This window comes from Catharus ustulatus, chromosome 1 (genome assembly GCF_009819885.2).
Source record: "Catharus ustulatus isolate bCatUst1 chromosome 1, bCatUst1.pri.v2, whole genome shotgun sequence".
Taxonomy (NCBI): domain Eukaryota; kingdom Metazoa; phylum Chordata; class Aves; order Passeriformes; family Turdidae; genus Catharus; species Catharus ustulatus.
The window spans coordinates 112,875,263-112,899,712 of NC_046221.1; the positions used below are offsets into that span (position 1 = coordinate 112,875,263).

Genomic DNA, 24,450 nt, shown 5'->3' on the forward strand with positions numbered 1-24,450 from the left:
CAGTCACTCCATCATCCAAGGCCACTAGATGAGTCTGGTACTATTTGCCCTGGAGAAGCTGCAGCTCATGTTGGGCTGTCTTTAACACCTCTGCTCTTCCGTATGTTTTGATGTATCTTCCAGGATGATCTGTACCATGATCTTACCAGACACAGAGGTAAGGCTGACTGGGTGGTAGCTCACAGCACCTGGGCTAGGAGCAAGGTTGCCTGTGGAGTCTCCCACCCACAGTGCAGTATAGGATTTGGGACTTGTGCACCAGTAGAGAGCTAACTGGATTGCACAGCTGCAAGGCAGTCGTTCCTTTCTGTGGCATTGCCCAATACTGACAGGTTATAAATGGGTCTGACTTAGCTTGGGCTGGCAGGCAGAATAATGTTTTTTCAGAGAGGATTTAGCTCTGCAATGCTTTGAATAATGTCTCTCATAATTTCTGATGCCATTCAGAAATCAGGTCAGTGCTGAGCTATGATGATGCCTTGAAAGACTTGCCTTCTTTTCTGCAGCTGTGCAGAGAATTGCCACCTTTCACCTCCAACCATCACCTGCTCCTAACGATCCATTACAGATTGTACCTTTCTGCTGTGAAACCAAGGTTACCTCAACCAGTGAGGTTATGTCATTGTATTGGGATGATGAGCTGATTATGAATGCAGAGGTTCCATCTTTTATAGAGCAGTTTCCAAAGTAGACTGAACAAAGTATCCGTTAAAGATGAAGCAGCCATTAAATGCAGGCCAGGCCTCAAGTACTACAGCCTGAGGTCCATCTGATGATGATTTGCCATTCTGAGAGAACAGAATTTACAGCACAAGTGGAATCAAACTGAGCAAGTCTGGGCATTCATGTCATCTTCCCTCTTCCAGCTCTACAGTTTAGTGGTAAATAAATGGAAGATCACCTTTTGTCAGTGCAATGCAGGGTTAGAGGTGACTTCTAAGAAACTGCTGAACCAACACTGTCTGCCTGACCCCAATGCATGTCTTAGGTTTCACTGCTGTTTGTTCCAAGAAATGTGGCCCTGGCTAGGACTCTGTACTCCTGAGGGCAAAGAGGCAGGTTAAAGTGATGGCAACATGCCCATTGGTGCCAGATGATCTTGCTGAAAACCTGTATTTTCTGAAGCAGGTGTTAGGGACCTAAAATGTAATCTACTTTGTAATCTTAGCCCTGTGGTTAAGGAGAGGTGACTAGTTGGAGCCCAAGTTTTGATTCTCCTTGCCTGAAAGATGATTTATTCAAGCAGTGACCTAAGTTTTTCCACTTAGAAAAAAAAGTGGTGGTGGGTACCTGTGGTGCTGGATGTGGTGAGTTTCTGCAGCTGGGCTAAGTGGGCCAAGAATTGGTCATCCTTCCACGAAGAGCAAGAGCGCTGGTGCCCATCTTTCTAGGTAAGGCCTCCACCAGCATCTCTTCCCTGTGGTGGCATGTACCCAGCTCAGCTGGAGAAATCCTCTAGCATGGAGCTGTCCTGCCCCACCTCTCCTGGAACAGCAGAGCCTTTTGTAAAAGAGAGTTGAGCTTAGGTAGATTTATAGATTAACAGTGTTGTTTTTGTTGAAAAACCCCAACTTTTAGGCAGCTTTGTCAAATTTTAGCAAGGTACTGAAGAAATAAGCTTGCTTCCCACATAGGAACATGCTACTGTTTGAGTTTCACTACTAGAAACTTAATTTTATTTTGGAAAGGATTAATTTATGTTTGAGATGATTGGTTAAATTAGTTGTCTTATATAACACACCCACACTGCCTTCCTCTGCTTGTTACTGTTTGCAAGTCCTGCTCTGATTTTAGTCTGAAAGAATCACATTTTTAATCTCACATTCATACACGTCTTTTTCTCTGTAGCTGAACTTTTAGCATTTGTGTAATATTCAGAGTGGGGCAAATACCCTCTCCTTGGAGTGCATTTAGGTAGCAGCTGAAGTAATTCTACTGATTTCATGTTAATTTTTAAACCAGCAGAGATGAGAGGCTGTTTGCTGTTTCAGAAAGAGGTCAGGAGGGATGGAGTTTACATTGCAATAAATCAAATAATGTTAAGCAAATGTTCAAAAAAGGCACCAGCAATTAGAACTGCATTCCCATGTTGAACATCCCCAGTGTTAGCTTTGTGTGAACTGTGGCCCCTGCCACATCTGCTGGAGCTGTTCCAGTGAGGAGCCACCCAGCCTCTCACTGTGCTGACATGGTGTAGTCATGGGGGCAGGCAGGAACTAAATGCTTTGCTTTCCTTAGCACTGAGTGCTGTGTGACCTGCCCCGACCCAACAGCCAGGCTGCTTCTGTGGATCTCAGACTCACTTCTGTGGAACCTGCACAGCAGTCAAGACAGATTTTAAGAAGCTCTGGCCAGAGTAGAGGCTTCCTACAGATAGAACAGGTATTGAACTCCTGCATTTACAGGTCACTGTGTGCTGTCCCCTCACAGGAAAGGCTGCCAAGGAAAAAGCTTCCCCTTATCTATGCAAATATGTCTCAGCATCAAGACCTGGGTAATTCAAGTAGTGCCTAGAATAAAAATAGAAAGCATCTCATTGCCTTATTAACAGTTTCAGTAGTCCACTCAAAGCTCAAGCTGCAGGAAGCTCTCAGTTCCCCAGCACCCCCACCCCCTAGAAGGAGACTTGCTGAGGGAGGAGAAAGGTCCTTGAGCACAGAGAAACATAGTACCTGTCCTCACTGCTGCAGGTTTTGGATGAGCTTGCTCAGAAGGACTCAGCACTGTTGAACACCACTCACTTTAGTCTAGATGCAAGAAGTTTTGAAGCCTTTATTTAGTAGCAATTAAATTATTCAATTAACACTAATCTCCAGACAGCAGTTAAAATATTGTACAAAGAGCAGCTTGCCCTCTAGAAGCTCTGTACACAGTTCAATATAAACAGACTAAGTTTGAATGCACCCCACTGAAAAGGGGTAAAGCAGCTGTGCACAGGAGGCCTCACTGAGGTGCTGTACTACCTCTGAAATGCACAAGACTTCCTCCCAGGGAGTTTGCACAGTACAGACACAGTCCTGTCCCCCTGCCATGTTCCACCAGGTCATTCCTGGACTGATTAGGTTCTTGCAGTGGTGCTGGGCACCGGAACTTCTAGTGCATGAAACAGATTCTTTTAAAACCTGTTACTAGTGTGCAGTTCAAATCAAATCTGTAGATATTTAAATGGCTCTTAATTCCTTAAACCATAAGGTTGGTAGCAAAACAGGAGAGCAAAATTCAAAACACACTGCACAAAACATTGAATAAATAACCTCTGAGTAATGTTACCACCTTAAACAACTGCATTACTGCTCCAGAGATGGGAACACTTCTGGAATTTCCTGAGCAGAGCTCAGGTTTCAAGGGAATTACTTTAGTAAAAGAAAAGTCACTTTATGAAAAATTACATCTTTACAGAAGTGACACTCTTTTCTTCATTTAAGAATAGAATATTGCAATTACTTCGTGTGCTTTTTAAACATTCTCATGTCACAATAAATAAAACCAGTTTTACTTGTGGCAATGTTATCTACAAAATAAAGTATTCACAGAACAGCTGAAGGTGTTCTATTCCTCATACACCACAACCTAATATAGGTGTACTCAGGGCAGCTTGAAACCACAGCGACTTTGTCCATGCGGGACCCACCATCAGCCAGAAAAGCTATTCCCCTACCTTTAGGACTGCAGATCATGTACCACCAGATTTATTGCAGAGATGCTTAATATTCTGTTTGATAACATGTCAGTATTTTCAGGAGATAAGTAGAACAAGGGAAAACATTAAAATGGATTAAGACTTATTTGTATCAGTCAGAGGCTCCTTACTGCATTTTAATAAATATCAGGCAAGTTAAAGTAGTTTCTGTCCCAGTAGTTGCCAGAGTAAAGCCAGTCCTGTGTACCAGTGTGGGGATTGGGGCCTTGGTGGAACCATCTGCAAGGAAACACACAGCATGTTAGTGAAGCTATTAAGACTTGCTTGTAGAAGTTCAGAACTGCTTTGCTACATCTTCAGCAATTTACTGCACAAAATAATTATTGCAGGAATCCTCTTGGTTTTAAATTTATAAGTGAGTTTATCGTTATCTTCAGTGACTACATTTCCCCATTTGCTGCACTGCTTAAACATCTGAGATGGAATTACTGACACCAGTGTTTTGCCATTTGAAGCTGCCAAGATTACTTCATAAAAAAGGACAGATACAGTTTTATTTCAAAGCAGTTGTGAACAACCATTCTGGCATGCACAAGCAGTAATAGTTTTTGCAAGACATGTAAACACCACAAAGCACTGCAGTCTTGAAAACAAATATTACCCTGGATTTAGATTACTACTTGTTTTTTCAAAGCCTTGTTTTGCAATGCACTTCATCATAGAATTGTAGAGTGACCTGGGTTGGAAAGCACCTTAAAAACCATCGCCTTCTTTGACCTTTCTTTTCTGGTTAACTTGCATAGAACCCCTTTGTGTTATTTTTTGCATGCTTTGCCAAGTTCCAGCTTCACCTTGGCCTTCCTTACCAAAACTCATCTCTCTACTCTTCACAGGTGGCTTGTCCTTGTTTCCACTGTATGCATTTGCTTCATGCCCTTTGTGGTTTGACCAGCAAGGAACTCAGAACAAGTGTGCCAGCTACCCTCAGTGTAGATGAAACATCACCCACAGGCTGCAGGAAGAGTTCTGGATTATTACAAATTAACTGTGTTGTGTTACCCTGTTGGCAGCAGGAGACTCAATCTGAATGCCCAGAAAGCTGATTCCATCTGCATGGAGCTACTTGCAAGCTTTTACTAAGCTGGTTATTAATAGAAACACTGAAGTTGAGCACCTGCTGTCTCTCCTGTCTTCTCTCCCCCTGCTTAGTCTGGAGGCACCATACAGCACACACAGTGAATGCCACTTTCTGTTTGGCCCAGTTACTCAATCTTATGCCTCAACAGCCCACAGTACCAGACTTCAAGCATTTTAACTTCCTTCTGTATTTTGCCAAGCCATATTTATGGCAGGAGACAGCTTGGTAGAAGCTGTTTCTGTGGTTAATGTGCTCCACAGCTTCCTTTCACCTCCTCACTGACCACAGAAGCCAGTTGTTTCTGTGACTCACTGTAGTGACCACACTCAAGTAAATCATCTGTGTGCAAGACAGCCTGTTTAACTCTGCTCTTCCATTCTCCAGCACCATAATGTTTCAGAATAGAAAAAGTACATTTCAACCAAATATGACTTGATCTCTTTAAAAGGCAAAAGCTTAAAGGCCACCAGTACTGCAGGGTTATGTTACAAAGCAGGGCAGCTAACAGGCAAGTCTTGCTTGGCTCAAAGCACTTGAGCTGTGCTGGAAGAAATGCCTTGTGCTGCCTTCCCAGGAGTAACTGAACAGGTGAACACTCCAGTGGCTCTCCTGCTGCCTGGTTAAATTAACGGAAGTCAACAGAAGTCATTCACCCCAGTATTGTACACAGCTCACTCCTGCTTCTCCTCCCATAGGAGTCAGCCACTCCCAAGTAAGAGGTGTATGGATCAGCTTGGGTGTCCAGTTCACTAAGGACAGCAGCTCATTCCAGAGCTAACGCCAAACATTTGTCATGAAACAAGGCTATAAGCACAGTGACCTCACCTCTCAGATTAAGAAATTCTATCACCCCAGAGCTCATTAGTATGTCCTCAACACTTGTACAGGTCAGGACAGAGTGCCCCTCCTCCAGTATCCGCCTACTTGAATAGGAAGAAGAAAGGCAATGGGAAGAACTAAGTCTGAGAGACATATAAGACCTAAACCAGTCAGTGATGTGGGAAAGACAGGATAGACTTCATCAAAATCAACAGACCACTGCTGTATTTCAGAACTGAATTAAATATTTTTACTCAAGATTACTGGCCAGCATTGAAAATATTAAGTATTCAACATTAATCACCTCCTTAGAAACACCCAGACCCCACTTCTAAAGTGGATTCAGAATAATAAACATATATATACATATATATCACTGGGCACTTTGGAGAATTGTCTTAGGAAGGAGGAATTCTACTAGACAAAGCAAGAAACCTGATTTTCTGTGGCAAGGAAGTGGCAGTAGTTTAGATACAATTTCATAATGCACTGCACAGTAAGACCTATGGATAACCTGGGAACAGGTAGGAGAGTTCTTCACAGCATGTACTTTCAACCCTCCATATAGCACAAGTCTCCCTAATCTTAACAACCATCCTTACTAGGCAGATACACCTGGCATTCCTACTAAGAGATCAGACATCAAGAATTTTCTGCTAAAGCCTTAGAAACATCCAGGAAAGCAGAGGTCTTACAGGATATCCCAGACTTGTGCTGAAGACCCAGGTCTACACAATCTGCACAAAAGCAGTTGCAGAACCTTGTAAATGGCATATGTGCTAATTATATAACCCAAAAACCACAGCTCCATGGGAATTCCCCAATTTCCAGCTTCAGGTGCTTTGAGCTATATTTAAGCTACTTCAGGAACCTGAAAGAATACTATGTAACTATACCAGGTTTGAAAACACCTGGTGAGAGCTAGAATCACTCTGAATTCAGGAAAGGAAGCTAGAGGTGCAAGGCTGTCCAGCACTTAGATACTATTCTCCATCAGTCTGTATGCAAACAAACCCAAACACTTCAGGAGAGCAGGCATAAGAAAAAGACAAAGGCAGACATGTCCAAACCTGGGATTTTGGGATGATGGGTGACTTCATTAAAAAAAAAAAAAAAAAAGGAAAATGTATTTTATTTTTACAAACATTTTAAAGATATTTAAATCCAGACTATCTTACTGTATTAATTGCTTACTTGAAGTTTAGCCCTATTGTTGTTTTTCCTGAGAAGATAATGCCAACTTACTACTTTGCTTTTAAATAGACTTTGGTCAAACTAGATTCATCTGGTCAGGTTTTCATAGTTTCTTCTTAGCTTGTGTTAACAGCTCCCAGTTGACTCCTCATAGTTTAAAGAAAACCACCAAAAAAAATTCCCCAAAACATCCTGGCAGGTCCTTTGTATGCTAACTTTTCCCTGAGTTCCTCTTTTGTAGTTAGGGGCCCCCTCCAAAAGAAGGCAAGGGTCTTGGATAACTGGGTGATAAACTTTGAGAACAGGACACTGTCAGTACAGAGCCACTGGGCTAAGAAGTCATGGGCAAGCTCACAAGGGGAGAGTGTTTCCGCCTCTCTTTGGCCAGGGATGCACATTTGAGGCAATTCTAAATTAACCAGCAACAACACTCCTTACAAGCAGCCATCAGAGGTAACATCTTTGCCATGTCAGAACCAAGAAGTGCTCAGAGGAGACAACAGTTTGTATTTGCACATGGGTGTGCAAGCAGTGAGGAAAGGAACCAAGAGCAAGCCTGGCACTTCCCCCTGGAAGTGCTACATCCCGCTTTGACTGAGTCTGCAAACACAACAGCAGCACTGCCAGACCTGATGCTGTCTGTCTGCTCTTCATGCTCACTGCACGTCACCAGCAGAGACTGTCACTTAACCTGAATGTTCCAAGCTTTTATATTACTGCACACACACACACAGAGGCAAGGGCACCAACCTCGTCTTCCAGTCTTCCTCTGACTTTGAACGGTTTTTGCGGGCGGTCCTCTGTTTTTCTTCTAGCCTCTTCTTTTCTTCACTAGCCAGATCTTGAAGGAATAAAAATACACAAAAATACAGAAGATGTTAAAGCATAATATATAAGGCAAGGACATTATTTCATCTGACTCAGAAAATAAATACGGGCAGTAATAGAAAATGTCCATGTAAAGAGCTTTCTACAGAACAGCAAAGGTTACTGGTTTAGTCTAAAAGCAAAGCTGTGGCACAGGATCAGCCAGTGGCATCCTAGTCTTCAAGACAGTTAAATATATATTTCCATGGCCTGAGGACCCTGGAAATGTGCCTACATGACAGCAAATGAGAGCTAAGGGAAGTGGCATATGTAGAATTTATTTCAGTAGGGAAACTGAAGATATGATCAATTTATTTCAGAAGTCTGAAAGCCACCTGCTTCTTGTTGAGTTTTGAGTTAAGTTGCTACTAGTGTCTAGTTCCTCATCACCAGAGGTTTGGAATGTTTATTTCCAAATCACAAAGAATTGTCTCTCTGCAGCATCCCTTCATTTTTTTGGTAATGCACTAATGTAGCATCCCAAACAAGCAGAACAGTTGCTTCTCTTTGGCAGGAAGGATGATCAGAAGGTCTGAGGAGTAAGTCATACTTACACACATAGTCAGACTCAGAAGCAGATTAGATGAAAGTCAATCTCACTTTCCTGAATCCTCAGAAAGCATTTCATACACATCTTAAGTCATCCAAGAATGATTCTCATAACTATTTCTTATCAGCCATTCCTTGTTAGCTTCTAACCCACTGTGTATTACTAGCTGCTATACAAACTTCACACCACTAGTGTGTCGTGAAGGACTATGGTCTGTTGCTAACAACACAGTTATTTGCTCTTCAAATTTAAACAGACAAATTACTGGGATGATCTGAACCAAATATATTCATCATCATGGCCACAAAACAGTTGTACAGGTAGGGGAGAGTGGTTGTGGGAATTCACTGATCTGTTTTAAAAGCCTCAAAGAAATGGTTTTTCAGCTTCTGAGGAAAAAGAAAAAACTGCACAGCTGCACAGTATTACATCATGACACTGTTTTTCATTGCAAGATCTCAGACTACTTATCAAGAAGTCTCACAGTTGTTGCCCTATTATTCAGCTGAAACTGTACCAGGGTTTCATGACTTACCCCAATCAATTAGCAAGCCAGAGAAAGCAAGAACCTCCATGCTGTCTACAAAGCTGGCCACCCTGCTTTAATACTCTAAAAGCATACTGCTTCTACTCCCTAGAAGTCTCATTATATATTTGTAATTCACTGTTCTAGGTCAGCAGAAGTGTTCAACTCCTAGTGAAGTATAATTTTGCATGAAGTATAATTTATAGCATTGCAGTTTCACTTAAATAGTTTTGACTGCATTTCTCAGAACTGGCACAACAAAACACTGCCTTCTGCATCAGGCTGATGGAAACACACTAAGAAGTTCATGAGTATTTCCTTAAGACTGTGCAGATATTGTTTATCAACACTGCTTTGGTCACCAGTCTAAACCATAGCAGCAGATATGGGAAACTATGAAGATTAGCATCATCCCAACTGTCCCTCTGTACAGAGGGGTGACACAGAAGCTCAACACTGCCTGCAGAATGTTGTGTTAAAGAGTTACTGCCTGGCATCATGGAGGAATGCATGGGGAGCTACTTCCTCCAGCTGTTCATTTTACAACTTTTCCCAGTCCCTCAGTTTTAAGAAAAAATAACTGCCCATAACTGAATTTACCTATTTCTCCATTTTCCATAGCTCTGATATCTGGTCGTAGCCGGCAGTCGGTTTTGGGAATGACACTCTCCATTTCTTTGTCCAGCTCATTCAAAGCCATAGCAAAGCTTGTAAAATTATACATCTGAAATTCAAAGATGAAAGGTGACTTTACGACACCTCTAGCTACTGATTTCATACAGATGAAAACTGCTGTCTAAAAACAAACATCCAAATGCTTTTGTATTGCTTAATCACTCAATATAGGATTGCTCAAGACACCAGCAAAACTGCACTGTCAGGCTGTGTACATGATCCTTGGTGTTTCTGTTTAAGGAGGCCAGCATCCAATTACTCAGTGCACTATTTCCCTCTTATCTTCTTTTTCCAGTCCTACTGGTATTTTCTCTCTCTCTCTGTAGAGAGATTTCCTCCTTGATTAATGCAGTGGGGGCATCTTTTCTGCACCAATTTGTCTTCTCAGTTGCACATAATACCCTTGTACTTTGCCTAGTGGTTCTCCAGCTTCACAGCCCTTCACGCACCAACTTGTGCCATGCAGCTCTGTCCTTGGAAATGTCTGGCCTCTCATAAAGCCCTTCAGTGTGATTTCTTACAAGGTTGGTGCCTCAGTGGGGAAGCAGGGTGGAGGGGAGAGGTGGGGAAAGACTCCATGCCACTGTCTACATGAAGCATACCATTTTCCAGAGAAACTCCACTAATCCTAGATTGAGCTCTGCGGCAGTTATCCTTCCAAACCCACATTAGAAAGTTACAGTTGTGGTACAGTTGTGGGGAGGCTTGTTGCAATAAACAGGCAAATCCAGACTTGCTAATGACAAACTTTGTACTTTGTGTAAACCATACAGATAAACAGGATAGCACACACTTTCAATAAGGAGAAGCATAGCTGACCTGTGCTGAATTTGGTGGTCTTGGAGTTATCTTCCATAGCAAAACACTTCCAGGAATAACATACACACTCTCAGAGTCTGGCAATGGCATCTCATCTGATTCCTCAGTATTGCTCACCTAAAGGCAGCACACAAAGAAAAGAGCAGTTCTTTGAAGTCATGAACCATTTACATTCAATCTTACAGAACTTACAAAAAATTATTTCCTTGACTAAAGGTAATTTCAGCAAAAAAGCTTTTCTTGTCGAGGATTGAGGCATTAACATAGCACACATATTCACAATTCCCTCCCAGTGGAACACTACCAAGAGTTTCTTGCATCAACAGCTTTGTAGGTTTAAGCTGGGTGTTCAAGCGCTAAGAAATGTCAATTTTTCCACCTCAGAGATGTCCTGTTTCCTCAAGCACAAGAATTTTCAGGCCTGATACTAAACTTCACTACTGCTTCATTAAAGGTGAAGAATAGAAGCCACATTCCTCATCCTTCCACAGCAAAGAAAAGCCAGCACATAATGCTGCCCAGTTTGTGCACAACAAAAAGCCCTTCCTACTGCTCTGTGCCCAGAGGAACGTTCCTTTGCATTAACTACTGCACTACTGAAATGGCAAACTGCAAATGTGAAATGAATACCCTAAATTAGCTACATCTTCTAGAAAGGGTATGAAGGACCACACATGCGACCTGAGGCAGCTGTAGCCACAGAACTGTGAAATTCTTTTCCAGAAAGTAAAAAACTTCACAGAGGGTTACTGGGGCAGGAGAGTAACTGCTGATCACAGTGTAGGTGTGACCTGAACCAGTTCTAAATTGTTTCCCGTTTTACACATAGCATTAAAGCAGATGGGCTCTGATGCTGCTGACATTAATTCTAGCACAGAAGCGGATGTTGGAAGATAGAACTAAAGCCATGCTGGACAATGAATAAGGCTCTCCCAAGAAAACCGTGGCACAATCACAGCTAAAAACAGCAGCACGTTTCAGAGATCACGGGAGATTAAAGCCAAACTTAAAGGCACTAATGCTTTAAATACTTTGGCTACAGGCCAGCAGCTTTAATCCTGCTGCTAATAAGCTTTGCTCTGCCATGGTTGCATCAGATAATACTGAACACATCCAGTATCCAATGTGCACTCAGTTGTCCTCTGAGATGATTCATGTGTTATGCTTCCAAGAAAATCAGAAGTAGTAGGTAAGCATTCTGCTTCACTGAGGAGCCCTCCACCATGCTTTTAATAATGAACAGTCAGCAGAATAATGTGCAGACCAGGTTTAGCCCCTCAGCACTTAGGAAGACAAACAGGGCTTTTAGTTGACTATATCTGAACTGTGCTGGCAACCTGTCATTCTGTTCTTTAAGTTCCTGATCAATCCTTCAGAAATTGAGAATTTGAAGCAGAACACATCAGAAAATTATCCTTTTATCAAAACAAAGACAATTCAATATCAGACTACCAAACTCCAAGCCTTTTATAGAAAGGTTACAGTACACAATGCAATTTCTGCCTTGCTGAATACAAGACATTAAAATAGCAGAAGAATTCTGGAAAAATAGGTAAAATGTGGATTTCCTTATGCTCTTGTCACAATGATTTATGCTCAGTGCTACTCAAGTACTCAGTATATTGCTGTGAGGATAGTTAATACACCTGCCAAAGCAAGACCTCTGTAAATGAGGTGTCTGTAAATGAGGCATATATGAGGGCAGTTGCTGTTGCCTACATTATTCTCTTCCATGTATTTGCACTGAAAATTCTGCACAAAATGCTTGATCTTCATTAAAAAATACTCCAGTTCATTCAGAGCACAACTATCCTGGTCTAACTGTGGGTCTACTATAACTCTTCTGATGTTAGCAAAATATCACCTTTGCATACATGAAGGCTTCTCTAGTTCCCTGAAAAACTATTTTCCCCTAAGTTTTATTCCTATAAAAATGAAAGGGATTCAGGGGAAAATCTAGGGTAAGTTGCAAAAGAACTGTCATCCAAGTAGGTTCCCTCAAGGAAGGCAGAAGCATTTCTTGATTAGTAGCAACATAGCACGAAGTAATATCTGGAAAACAACTACATAAATCTGAAAATTCTAATGAGAAGTTTAAAAAGCTGTGTATTTTTGTGCCTGAATGAATCCTTCACTACCATGAAGGGACAAACCACATGCAGACATTATACATGAGACTTGGCTCACCTAAATGCTCCAAACACATGGAAAATACCAGTTCCTCAGACACAAAGGGCAGTGAGAGTACATATTCAGCACAGACTACCTGGTTCATACCTAGCATTACAAAGCCTTCAGTTTTCTACATGAAAAGAGTTCTGTTAATTAAGTAGGAAAAGCATTTTCCTAGAGTCAGAGCAACACTGCAGCTTGAGCTTTATGCAACAGAATGCTTCATTTCGAAGTGAAAGGCAATGATCATGTTGAGCATTGTTGGAAAATGCAAACAGGCAGCTGAACAAAGACACAGGGTGTGTTTTTCTTTGTTCCTTCTCCCTAGAGTTCTGCAGGTCAGACTCCCAGAGAAGCAGCAATCCCCAGTGCTTTACCACTCTCCTGATGACAAGCACTGCAGCAAGCTCAGATACAGCAACAATCTGAACCTCCACAGGCACAATGCTTTCAGAGTTCTCCAAGTTTCTCAAAAGTTTCTTCAAAAACTATCAACACCCAATTAAAAATAAAAAAAAAACAAACCTAGCTGCAGTCTCCAAAGTGGAACAATCCCTGGTTTAAACTACTATCCAAGGGACTGTTCTTCACCAAGCTGTTTGTTGTCACCATCACCATTCATCCTAAACAAAAAGGTTACTGCTGACCAGAAGTTTGGAAGAATTATGGGTGAGGTTTTTTCACAAGAGAAAATAAAATCAATTGTGAAGAAAAATAAAAAATTGCCAGCACTTCTACACTTGTGAAAATTTAATAGAAAGTGATAAAAAACTCCTTGTAAATGCTGGAAAATATGTTCTGCTATCAAGTTAAGAAATAATCTGTCCTGCTTCTAAGAATCCAAATCCTCTCACTATAATATGTTGAGAGATATATATAGACTTGAGATTATATATATATATATATATATATATATGTGTCTGTATAGAGTTGGACCATGGTAAGAAATGGTCCAACTAATGCATATGTTATTTCCTCCATATCACTTGGAAAGAAGAGGCAGGTAATGAACTAGACAGTATTTAGATCACACCAGGTTTTCGGAAGTTTGAATACAAATCCAAGAAAAAAGCATTTTATCCCTTATTACTGGTACTCATCCAATCTGTTTTGTATTCTACTAGGAAAGAGAATGTAAGTGAAGGAAATCATAATGCTCTTAAATGCTACTAAAATATTTAGCTGTCTTATCATGCTTTTGAGATCCCATCTCTTTACATGATTAATACCTGCTTACTGCTTTTCTTCTCTTCTGTATTTTTCTTGTCATTTTTCTTGTAAGCTTCGAATGTAGCTGGGTCAACACTGTACAAACACTCGGTCCACTTTCCATACAATGCACAGAGTTTCTTTTTGCTGTCAAAAAAAAGCAGGCTTTATAGTAGAATTCGTAACCTCTCTATTGCAGGTTTCTGCCAGTGACAGCCTCTATTGAAGGCATTCAGCTCTACAGCCCTCCTCAGAACCAAGGACAGTAATTTGTTTCCCATTTAGAATTAAGCTGTTACCTTTTGTCCTGAATGTAGCCTTCAACTTTGTGCAGCTCCTTCCCAAAGAGGCCACAGGGCTTGAAGTTTAGTATACATTTCTCACCCGTTCTAAAGGCAGAACAAGAGAGCACTAATTACTTCTGAATGCTTTTCCTTTTCAAATCTGCAGGAAGTGCAAACATTCAGACTCTTAACTTACTTATGGTTAGTTATTTCCACATTTCCATACTGCTCGATCCAAAGTTTGCCTACAATAATGTTATGCACACAGCACGTAGGATTTGTCCATGTGTAGGCTTCGTTGTGCCTAAGGGAAAGGAATAAAAATACTGTGTATTTGTACAGGGTGTCAGGCTTTCAATAAGCCATCATGCCAAGTCTTGAAACGGGCATGGCAATAAGTCAGTAAACCCAAGAAATTTATTAACCTATTGCTACTGATTTTACCAGTTCCTTAAAACAGTGACTTTGGTGGAGTCACTGTTAGTCACTGGAAAGGCATGAGGAAAGCCAACACACTCAGGCATGCTGGTTTTAGCAGAACTGATGTCCAGGCACTTAGAGAACATCCAGGCCCAGGTCCTCACTGCTGCTATTAGCAGCATGCATGGATGGTAGTTCCTTCTATCTTCCCATCCCCTCCTCCCCACAAAGTGATCTGCCCTCAAACTTTAGGATGTGGGTGTTGGACACTTCTGTTCCTAAGACATGAGATTCTAAGGCACTCTAATCATCAAGGATGAGGCACTGTACCTCTTCAATTATTACTGATCCACTTACTCAAGAAGCTCCAAAGTCATCGTGCCTTTTGGTTCTGCTTCCACACTCTTGCCCCAGAATTTGAGTTTAGGATAAATTGATCCATGAAACACAAAATCATTATTTAAGCCTTCAGCATAGAAAGCACTGATTGGTGGATGATGGCTGACTTGTTCTGAGAGAAGTCTAAATCCAAGATCATCTCTGCAAAATAAAGATAACCAAGCCATGTACCTATGTATTGAGTGTCGTGAAGTTGCACTTGTTTTCCCTGTCATGAAAAGGATAGTTGGATCCATGCATAGTTGCTATACTCAGTGCAAGAGTTAGTCAAAAGCCTAGGCTAAACTGAAAAGATCAACTTAAACATAGAATATCCTCATTTTAAATAACTAAGGACTTAATAGAAAAAGGAATTAAGAACACCAGATCTGAGGAGTCAATATAGTTACTTTTGATACTGATCTATTTCTTAGTTCTTCACTTAAGCACAGGCCAAAATATTAACTGAAAGAAAAATCTGCCTTAGGTACAGATACACATTAATAGATCCATGTTGCTTATTGGGCACTCTGAGCACTCCTGTACACTCTCCATGCACATTTTTCATTCATAAGGTTTCAGTGAAAAAAAGAATTTTTGTAGATGAACTTGCTTTTAAACCTGGCAAATTTCATTTGGTTGCTCTGAATTGAAAAGTTAAGTAGTTTCTCTTCACTGACAGGTGATCTGGTAAACATCAACACCCATGCACCTGCAGTAGCTGCTGGGAGAATGGCTGGAAGCTTATCAGCTGAAGTGCAGTCTGCAAGCCAGCTAACAAATCTAATGCAACATCTCTTCCATGGAATACCACCTCGCAGTGCAGCTCTGTTCATTACCTGATCAGTTCATAGGTCTCTCCAAGCAATGGGTTGAATGGCTTCCCAGTACGTTCCCACTGCGAGGCTACAGCAGACACAGCAAATGCAGCAACACACTGCTCAGAAGATCACACAGTTAATCAACAGTAGCCATGGTGTTACAGAATATCAAAATATTTTCCTAGACAGGTGTCCTGGTTTCTGCTGGGATAGAGCTAATTTTCTCCCTAGTAGCTGGTACAGTGCTGTTTTGGATTTAGACTGAGAATAATGCTGATAACTCACTGATGTTTTAGTTGTTGCTAAGTGACGTCTAGCAACAAGTCACGGATTTTTCAACTTTTTATACCACCCTACCAGGCTCTGTTATTACCCCAACATTGGAGCAGGCTGGTGACAACATGTTCACCTGGACAACAGCCGAAGTATTTTTGTGCATCTCAGCTCACTCAGGGACAGGGATTGGGTGGATACTACCTCATTTATGAATTCTTCCTTCCTCCTCCCCAGTCAGCTGCTACCTCTCCTCTTCCTCCTGTTCTCTCATGACAGTCCTGCTTAAGAGTAGTCTATCTTGTCTGCATCTTTCTCCTGCTCCCTCTTGGAAGAAACTCCTTCATCCCTTACTAAATGAGCTGACTTTTGCTTCCAGTACCTCCTCTTGTGTATAGAGGTGACTGACACCAGCACAGGTTGGTTCTTCGGTTCAGCAGCAGCACCAGACACAGGAGTTGGAGTAGCTCCAGTGCCTCTTGTTTTATTGTCAGATCCAGGGGCCCTCTCTTCCCCTTGAGGATACTGAATAGTATTGAACAGGGCTCATTAAGCCTGGGCCAGGCCCCAGCATACTTTTTTCAAACATTTTATTTATTTTTCAGGATTCTGCACTTGCTTAGGAATGCAATTTCAAAACGTTGGAAATGCCCACTGTCCTAGTGCTTACCCATACTATCCCACACACCCTGCCACTCATAGCTTTCCAGCCTTGGGGGCAGATCCCTGTGTGGTATCCACAAAGAGTTGCTTTACCATAAACAGGACCTGAAACACATTCAGGAGATGCAGCAAAGGAACAAGTGGATTTGATATCCTGATGATATTTGAAATTCTCAAGAGCTCATTAGCCTGGAGGAGAAGGGGATGATGGAAGAAGGGATCTCCCTTGTGGATTGGCTCTCTGATGAGAAAAGGCAAAAGGTGTAACTATGAATGGTTTCCTATAGATGGCTCCCAAAGTGGGGAAATGCTGGCCATGCTGAGTACAAATACCAGCTCAGATGCAGCACCAGGAATTCTATCATAAGACACTGTTACAAAGTACAACAAAACGCTAACCTTAACCCAGCCCCCAGAGGTGATAAACAGCACAGCAGGGAACATATACAGCAAGTTAGATGTTGCATAACATAACTCCAAGAACATTCACAGCAGCTCTAAGCAAATAAATCAAAACTGCAACCAGAGATTATCAAACAAATATCATAAATGCTTATAATGAATTTGTTTTATTATGCTCTGGTCAGATTCACTGTTATCTCAACCCTTCAAGCTCTGCTTCTGATGGAATGCCATAAAGGACTATTGTGGTTTAACCCAGCAGGATAAACACCACACATTTGTTCACTCACCCCCCTCCTCCCCAACCCAAATGGGACGAGAGAGACTGGGGGGATAAAAAAGGCGAAATCAGTGGGTTGAGATAAAGGCAGCTTAATAGGGCAGAAAAGCAAAGGAAAAAAATGATCAAAACAAGTAATGCACAGCACAATGGCTCACCACCACTGACTACTGCCCCATCAGATCCTGAGCAGGAGCCCCCAGACAGCTTTCTCTTAGTTTATATATTGAGGTTGACACCATATGGTATGGAATATCCCTCTGTACAGTGGGGCCAGCTGTCCCAGCTCTACCCCCATCCCAGCTTCTTGTGTCTCCCAGTCTCCTTGCTGGTGGAGTGGCACAAAAGGAGCAGAAATTCTTTAACTTACTGTAAGCACAGCTTAGGCACAACTAAAACAGTGTGTTACCAACATTATTCTCATTCTAAATGCAACATACAGCACCATACCAGCTTCTAGGAAGAAACTGAACTCTATCCCTGTGAAAACCAGGACAACAAACAAAACTAGTTAATGAATAAGAGCACCTAACATGCAGCAAGTTACAGGAGTTGCTCCTACAAAGAGGCCATCTATAAGGAAGAGAGATCCCCCAACACTCCCCAAGAACTAGCAGAGCCGATGTACCTGCATTCTCTCAGTTGTGCTGGAAAGTGAGCTGGCTTTGTGGATGAGGTATGTGTGCTCCATGTACTCCGTGAGTCGCTGGAGGAAGCTCAGTGGCTCGTTGAATATAACCGGCATTGTGATCTTTGACAACTCCTGATACACAAATGAAATTCGTGTTAGAAGCTGGATGATTAGATACACTGACCCGCAGTAACCCAAGTGTAATTGGCTTGTTACAAAAATAAATGATGCTCTTAGTGCTAATGCAATGTGCTTGACCTGCCTCTGCTAATACTGAAAGGACAAAACTCTTATGAGCTCAATAAGCAGAGCTGTGCTGGCGTTAAGGCTCCTTTTAAAACAAAAAGAAACCAAACATCAAACTTCCTATCAATTAATGCATTAAGAAGGTGAGATGAAACAATAGAAAGAAGCATTAAAGACCAAGTTATCCATTATTCCATAAATAGATACAGACCATCTAATTACGTAAATATATTCTCTTTTTTTTGAGGCAGGTAGGCAAACTGGGGGAAGAGAATGAGAAAGGGCAGGGAAACATGGTGTACAAGAGAAAAAAGAGGGATTCTGTAATCTGAAGAAAAAAGGGGGTTTGTAACAGGAATAAGAATTTAAAGGAAGCCCTACAGTTTGGATCCATTTTTAAAAAGCATGCCCTCTGAATGCATAATACAGCAACAGTTCAAACTGCCTGCAGCAGCAAATTAAAAGAGTGCAAGTATGACTGCTGGCCAAGGATGTGGCAAACAGCACTGTCCTGAGCCTTAACAGCAGCACCTGGCACCAGGAGCCTTGGCAGATGCTTTGGTACAAGCCACTACAAGTTCTGCTGCCCTCCACAACTACAACTTCTCTGCAGATATTGCTGCAAAGCAGGATTAAGACCCTTTTTTCCTGCACACACCTTATGCAAGACAGGCTTCCATCTGTTCTTTTTATTTTGTAACACTTTTCCACTAAAGTGTTACAAAATACAAAGGGCTTCTCCACACTGCGAGAAGCCTCAGACAATTCGTATCAGCTCCAGAAACTTGGAATTGCTGATGCAGGGATTCCCCAGCATTTCCACACCTCATTGCTTGGTGCTGCTCCTAACTACACAAAAAGGAAAAGAAGAAAACAACAGCAACTAAACCCACAAACCTTCCCTTCTGTAGACTGCTGTTAGAGACTGACAGAGGTTTATCAGCAGCAAGTATTTTCAGCCTATTGTAGGATCTAATGGAGGGAAGAGCTCTTCTCAATTCACACCTAGCTGGAAGCAGATTAGGTGCCAACCAGCTAACTCTGATCTGGCCACCGTCTGGTCAGTAACACCATGGAAGGGGGAAGATGCAGATACTAAGGGGAATGGACAAAAGCAAAATGAAAGTGGTTGTTTTCTGGGGTTGTTTTGTTTTTTCTACAGTCAAAATAAACAAAAAAAAATCCCCCACAAAGTATTTAAAGGTTTCAAGTCAGGAGAATATGCTTTTACTGAAAGAATATTGCTCTGACTAAGTCTTACCTTCTTAAGTTGTGAAGGCAAATAAAGCATAAGCAGAAAATTAAAAATAAACAAGCTAAAATAACCAAATCATCCCCATTAACAAACAGAAAAACACATACAAAAGACTTATTCTCCCAAACAAGTTTTCCTTTGGGCCTCAAATAAAACAATCACTACCCATTTTTTATCATAGCTTTCCAATTACCTACCATGCCAATGCATTTTCTTAAGATACTCCAGATACTGAAGTCATTTCTGGAAAACATGGGAGATGGTAAGCTTGTTCTGTGGAAAGGAAGAGGGAGAAAAAGCAGAAGTTAGAAAATTTTTCCAATACTAACCATGACTAAGAAATGCAAACGCTCATTTATGAAAGTAACAGTTTCCCAATTTTAAAATTACAAATCCAGGGGAGATGACAGCTTTGAAGCACTTAAACTGTTTTACCTGCATACGAACATGAATTACTCCAAAACCAGAACCATTAACTTTGCATAACAGCAGAGGAAGAGAATGTCTACAGCAGTCACCAGAACAGTTTTCACAGTGGCACCAATAAGATATTTAGTTGTGTCTTTGTGAGAAAAGGAAGTTCACTGAATAGCTAAGTAAGTACGTTCACTATGTCTGAACAGATCTGAGGGTTAAACAGTGCAGTTGTTTTGGGGTTTTTCGGCCAGTCCCCTTTACACTGACAATGAAGGGCCACAACATTTATGGCGTACATTAAAACCAGCCCTCAGGAACAATAGAAAAGAGCAGCATCATTAAAGAAGAGCAAGCAGAGCAGCCAGTTCTACAGGGGGCTGACATATCCTGAAACAAGCCATAAGCATACTTTGAAGGACCCGCATTTAGGCTAAGAACACATTTCTCAGCATTACAGGAAATCAAGCACAGTTTGTTCAGTTTTCTTACTGCTACTCAACAGCTCAACTGTTAGTCCGATTTACTTCTAGAAAGGCACAAATATTGGTCAGAGTCCTTTGTCCACAACCCATTTTTGGATCATGAAGCTATTGCCAATGAGCAAAAGTAACAATTTTTCTGTTCTTATCAATAGATAAAAATTACCTAGAGCTCACTCAAACTGCATGAATTATTAAAGCTTCGAAGTTCAGTTAACTCTAAATTATTGTGTTGCACTCCTAAACAAAGTTGTCTTGTCTCTGCTCAAGGTAGCTAAAGCAATCTTTTCCAGAGAGTGTGAACAGGCTGTACCTTCCTTCTCTACTCCACCTCTCTGATAAACAGAAACACAGCCTAGAGAAAAAAAATATTCAGGCTAAACTGTTTGTTTCAGTAGCCCAACCTCCTGTGCTATTAATCTGCCACTGGAACACCTTTACCAGGGCTGATGCTTCAGTTTTCAGAAAGAAGAAAAAAATGTTCCTTAAAAATCAAAAAAGTCCAATCCCATCAAAAACCCTCATATGTCTGATCTCCTCATAGTAGCAAACTACTGTGTTAGCAAGTAGCTACAAGCCCAACACCAACATGTTATACTCAGCTCCCCTGTGGAGGATGTGTAGGTAAGAGGATTTATTTCAATTGACCAACATACCACCACTCACTCCCTATTCTGACTTTTCACTGAGACAAAAATGTTTTGTGAAACAGATCATCTTGAATAATATTAGGTATAAAATACTTCTGTGGGTGTTTTGATACAAATGTCCAGGAGAGGACAGTGTCCACCAACTATTCAGTTTTATCTTCATTTGTAATGTTAACTTGTTTTTCCTGTGTGTCCTTTAATGCAGGCAGTCAGCAGAGTGGGTATTTGTGTTTAAGTAAGCCCTTCTGCATGTTAAACACATTAATCCTTACTTTGCTGAAGTATACAAAGGAATTGCTTTCCCTACATACTAAAACTTATATTATTATTAAAGTTAACCTGCCTTTCTGTTCAATTTGTTTAATCACTTGAATGTTGGCATTCCGTTTCGGCCACTCATCTATATTTGCTGCTTATATCAGTCAAACTGCTAAGGGAGTCAGCTCTCTCCTCCCTCTAAAACACACACACACACAGAGGAAAAACAAACAAAGCAGTTTTAAGCCACGAAGGAAGATCCCAGGGACAAGTAAGGACATGTGGACAAATGACAGGCAGCCAAGACTTGAGGTCTACTAAACTTTGACATACTCCCTGTGATTAAACAAATGGTTTTTGAATACAAAAATTTCCCTCCAGATGTCAATTCCAAAAACAACTCAGAAGTTAATTTTAGCTTTAAGTGACAAAAACATCTGCTGGAATTTCTGTGCACTAGAACAGATGAGAAGTATTTAGGATCCTTCACTTAAACAAAAACACTTGTCCAAAGCATTAACTATTACACATCAACTGCTACAGGAATCTTGTGGGAGAAGGAAACATATGGAGTAAAAAAGTCATGTTTAGCTTGCTTTTCATGCCAACATGAACAATCTCCTGTATGCTATGAACCAACATGTTTGCATTCTGAAAGGCCCCCAATGCAGGGACCAAAGGGAAAGCTGACAACAAAATTCGACAATAACAGGAAAAGAGCATTGACAAGTGGTTGTAAAATGTTGGCACTTGACACAGAACATTTTTATGTACTGGAGTTTTTGGGGATTTGCCTGGACTTTTTTGAGGGATAGGGGTTTTCTTGTCTTTTTATTTTTTTAAGTTTGGCTCAGGTGAAAAAATTCCCTCTTAAAAATAAGTAATGTCAATGCTTCCTGATTATTTACTGTACTATTCTATCTCTCAAATCCTCTCCCAAGAAGTGTAACAAAAATTAAGTCTACTCTCAAAACACTCTGTGAACCATCAGCAGGATGCAAACTACATTTAAAAAGGAAACAAACAAACACAACCAGAAAAAATCCCCAGAATAAACCTGCAGATTATATGTGGTACTGGCTTAATCTATTTGTATATGTACTTCCCAGCACTTTTAATTCCTTTGAACCAACAGTTCTTTATTCCTCAATCCTTTTATTTCTACATTTCCAAACCCAAGTCATGTATGCTCCCCCTGCCAAGCAAAAACCAACCTCCAATTCTGTGTGGAAAACTCTCAACCACTCAAATAATATCTGAGGTGCAGAGCAGAGCTCAGGTTGCCTAGATGAAGACAGGAAATCATCTTACTTAAACTGTCTGCTGAACAGTGTTAGGTAATCTCACGTGCAACCCAAAGGCAAAGATCCTCTACTCATCTGAAGGTTTTAAGCAAAATAAATTAATCTGGTCTATTTTCTAAGTGACTTGTTTCCACATTGTGGTTAACACAAATGGAAGTTAAAAAAAGGAAAAAGCTATAAGCAAACTCAAGGTTGTAAGGATGGAATTAAGTGATGTGAAAACATTCAGAACCCCTCACTTTGCATAGCACCAAGAGGTTGTAGTCTTTGCACTGGAAAGGACACGGGTGGCATCACAGACAGTGCTATTTGACCACGTGCACGTAATTAGAACCAGCCCCCAGACAAAACAGGCACAAACTGGAGCCAGCAGCTCCAGGCAGGTAACACAGTTCTGAAGTCACATGAAACTGATGCTGTACCAGCCAAACGTGGCTATTACCAACAGCCTCAGAAAAGACACATGTCCCATCCCCTGAGAAAGTTCTCTTGGAGGTCAAGTTTAAATTGTCTGAGCTTCTGGGAGAAACAGTTTGCATCAATGTATTTGGTGTCACACTGGGAGTTGTCCCCAAAGTGCCAGGTAAAAAAGTCTAACCTATAATATTGTTATAGTAATTTAATCCCATAAATACAGCCATATATTCTATTGTCATTTAGTCACATAAAATATGGCCATACATTCTTATCTAAATGCAAAGCAGATTCATAAAAGGTTTCACTTTCCTTTAGCAGTAAATTATTAGCTGATTTATGCATTTTACTTCAACATCCTATGCTTTCTTAACTACTAGAAGACAGGCAGCTCAGGGAAACAACTGAGACAGATCTACATGTTTACTACTTTCCACTACTCTTTATAAAATCAGGGGCTTTAAAATGCTCCAGTCACCTGCTCTCTGCAGTTTTGATAGCACTGTGCAGCATTACAAGAAGTTGCCAAGTAACTTCTTTTTTATAGTAAATGGAAGGGTAACTTCTGTTAAAACCCCTCAATACAATGCAAGTCAACATGCACCATCATTCTCATGCTGATTATGTACTGCATCCTCTCTCCTCACTGTTTCCAAGGCAGTGAAGGCAATTCAGATGTCCACCTCCACCTACTGCTTCCTCCCCCACTACTGAACTTCCTGCTCTAATTAGGGAAGGCACTTAGCCAAGGCCATAAATACCATCTTGCTAATAGCACTAGAGCAAAGCAACACTCTTAGTCAGCTGCTTTATGTTATCTCCCCAAAACACCCATTACTCCACCCAAGCCCTCATTTGATTCAGTCTTTGTCTAGTATGAGACATGCACAGGTTGACCCTTGAAACATCAGGTCTAATACCAGCACACTTCAGCAGTTACTGCAATTTAACTATTTAAGATACCAAGTAATTAAAGCCCATCTAGCTTCCTTCTGTAAAATTAAATACTATTTTCCTGTTTTTACAGAAACGTGGTGTCCCCATCATCATCCTGTATGTCCAAAACACTTCCAGAATAGTCTCTTTGAAACATGCTGAAGTCTGGCTTTATCTGTAGCACAAATGTTATATTGCCCTTTCACTGAAACTGGAGAATAGTGGTGTCTGTTACATCTCATTAACTCCAGACCTATTGTCCTCCTTTATCAGCAAGGAAACAAACAAAAATGGATCATTTGACAACACAAAATAAGCACATAAAACATGGATGAGACTTTTAGAATAAGACTCCCTTTGTTCACATTTGAGTTTCTGATGCCAGGCTAGCAATATTTTTCATTCATTCCTGATACCAATAGAAGGATCAAATAACTCGGAATTAAAGAGGCAATAGGAGGTATAGGTCATTAAAGATAAATGAAGGAATTAAAATCCACATAGATTTCAACAAGATCTAATAAAAACCAAGTGTGTCCATTTTTAAACAGCACATTATATTTTGTTTTTTACTTATTTAGATTGGATCATCAAGATGCAAAGGAGCACACCAACCTTGGAAAAACAGTCTTTATAAAATCATAGCACAACCAATTACTTGTCAATCATCCCTAGCAAAGTTTTAAAAGTTTTCTGTTAGCTTTTCAGAGATTCCTGTGCTCTCTTACCA

General features: G+C 40.9%; 1 protein-coding gene across 3 annotated transcripts in view; it reads right to left on the reverse strand.

The window, feature by feature from the left end:
- Positions 1-2,752: 2,752 nt before the first annotated feature.
- OSBPL1A (oxysterol binding protein like 1A) overlaps positions 2,753-24,450 on the reverse strand; it is a 75,896-nt gene continuing 54,198 nt past the window's right edge. For all 3 annotated transcript variants that reach the window (XM_033082827.2, XM_033082656.2, XM_033082979.1), the window contains 11 exons: positions 19,460-19,535; positions 17,759-17,893; positions 15,531-15,628; positions 14,671-14,853; positions 14,090-14,197; positions 13,909-13,998; positions 13,630-13,756; positions 10,229-10,345; positions 9,335-9,458; positions 7,542-7,632; positions 2,753-3,919 (listed from right to left, as the gene is read on the reverse strand). In XM_033082827.2, the coding sequence (XP_032938718.1) occupies positions 3,817-3,919; positions 7,542-7,632; positions 9,335-9,458; positions 10,229-10,345; positions 13,630-13,756; positions 13,909-13,998; positions 14,090-14,197; positions 14,671-14,853; positions 15,531-15,628; positions 17,759-17,893; positions 19,460-19,535 (1,252 nt within the window). In that variant the 3' untranslated portion in view covers positions 2,753-3,816. The remainder of the gene's footprint in view (positions 3,920-7,541; positions 7,633-9,334; positions 9,459-10,228; positions 10,346-13,629; positions 13,757-13,908; positions 13,999-14,089; positions 14,198-14,670; positions 14,854-15,530; positions 15,629-17,758; positions 17,894-19,459; positions 19,536-24,450) is intronic.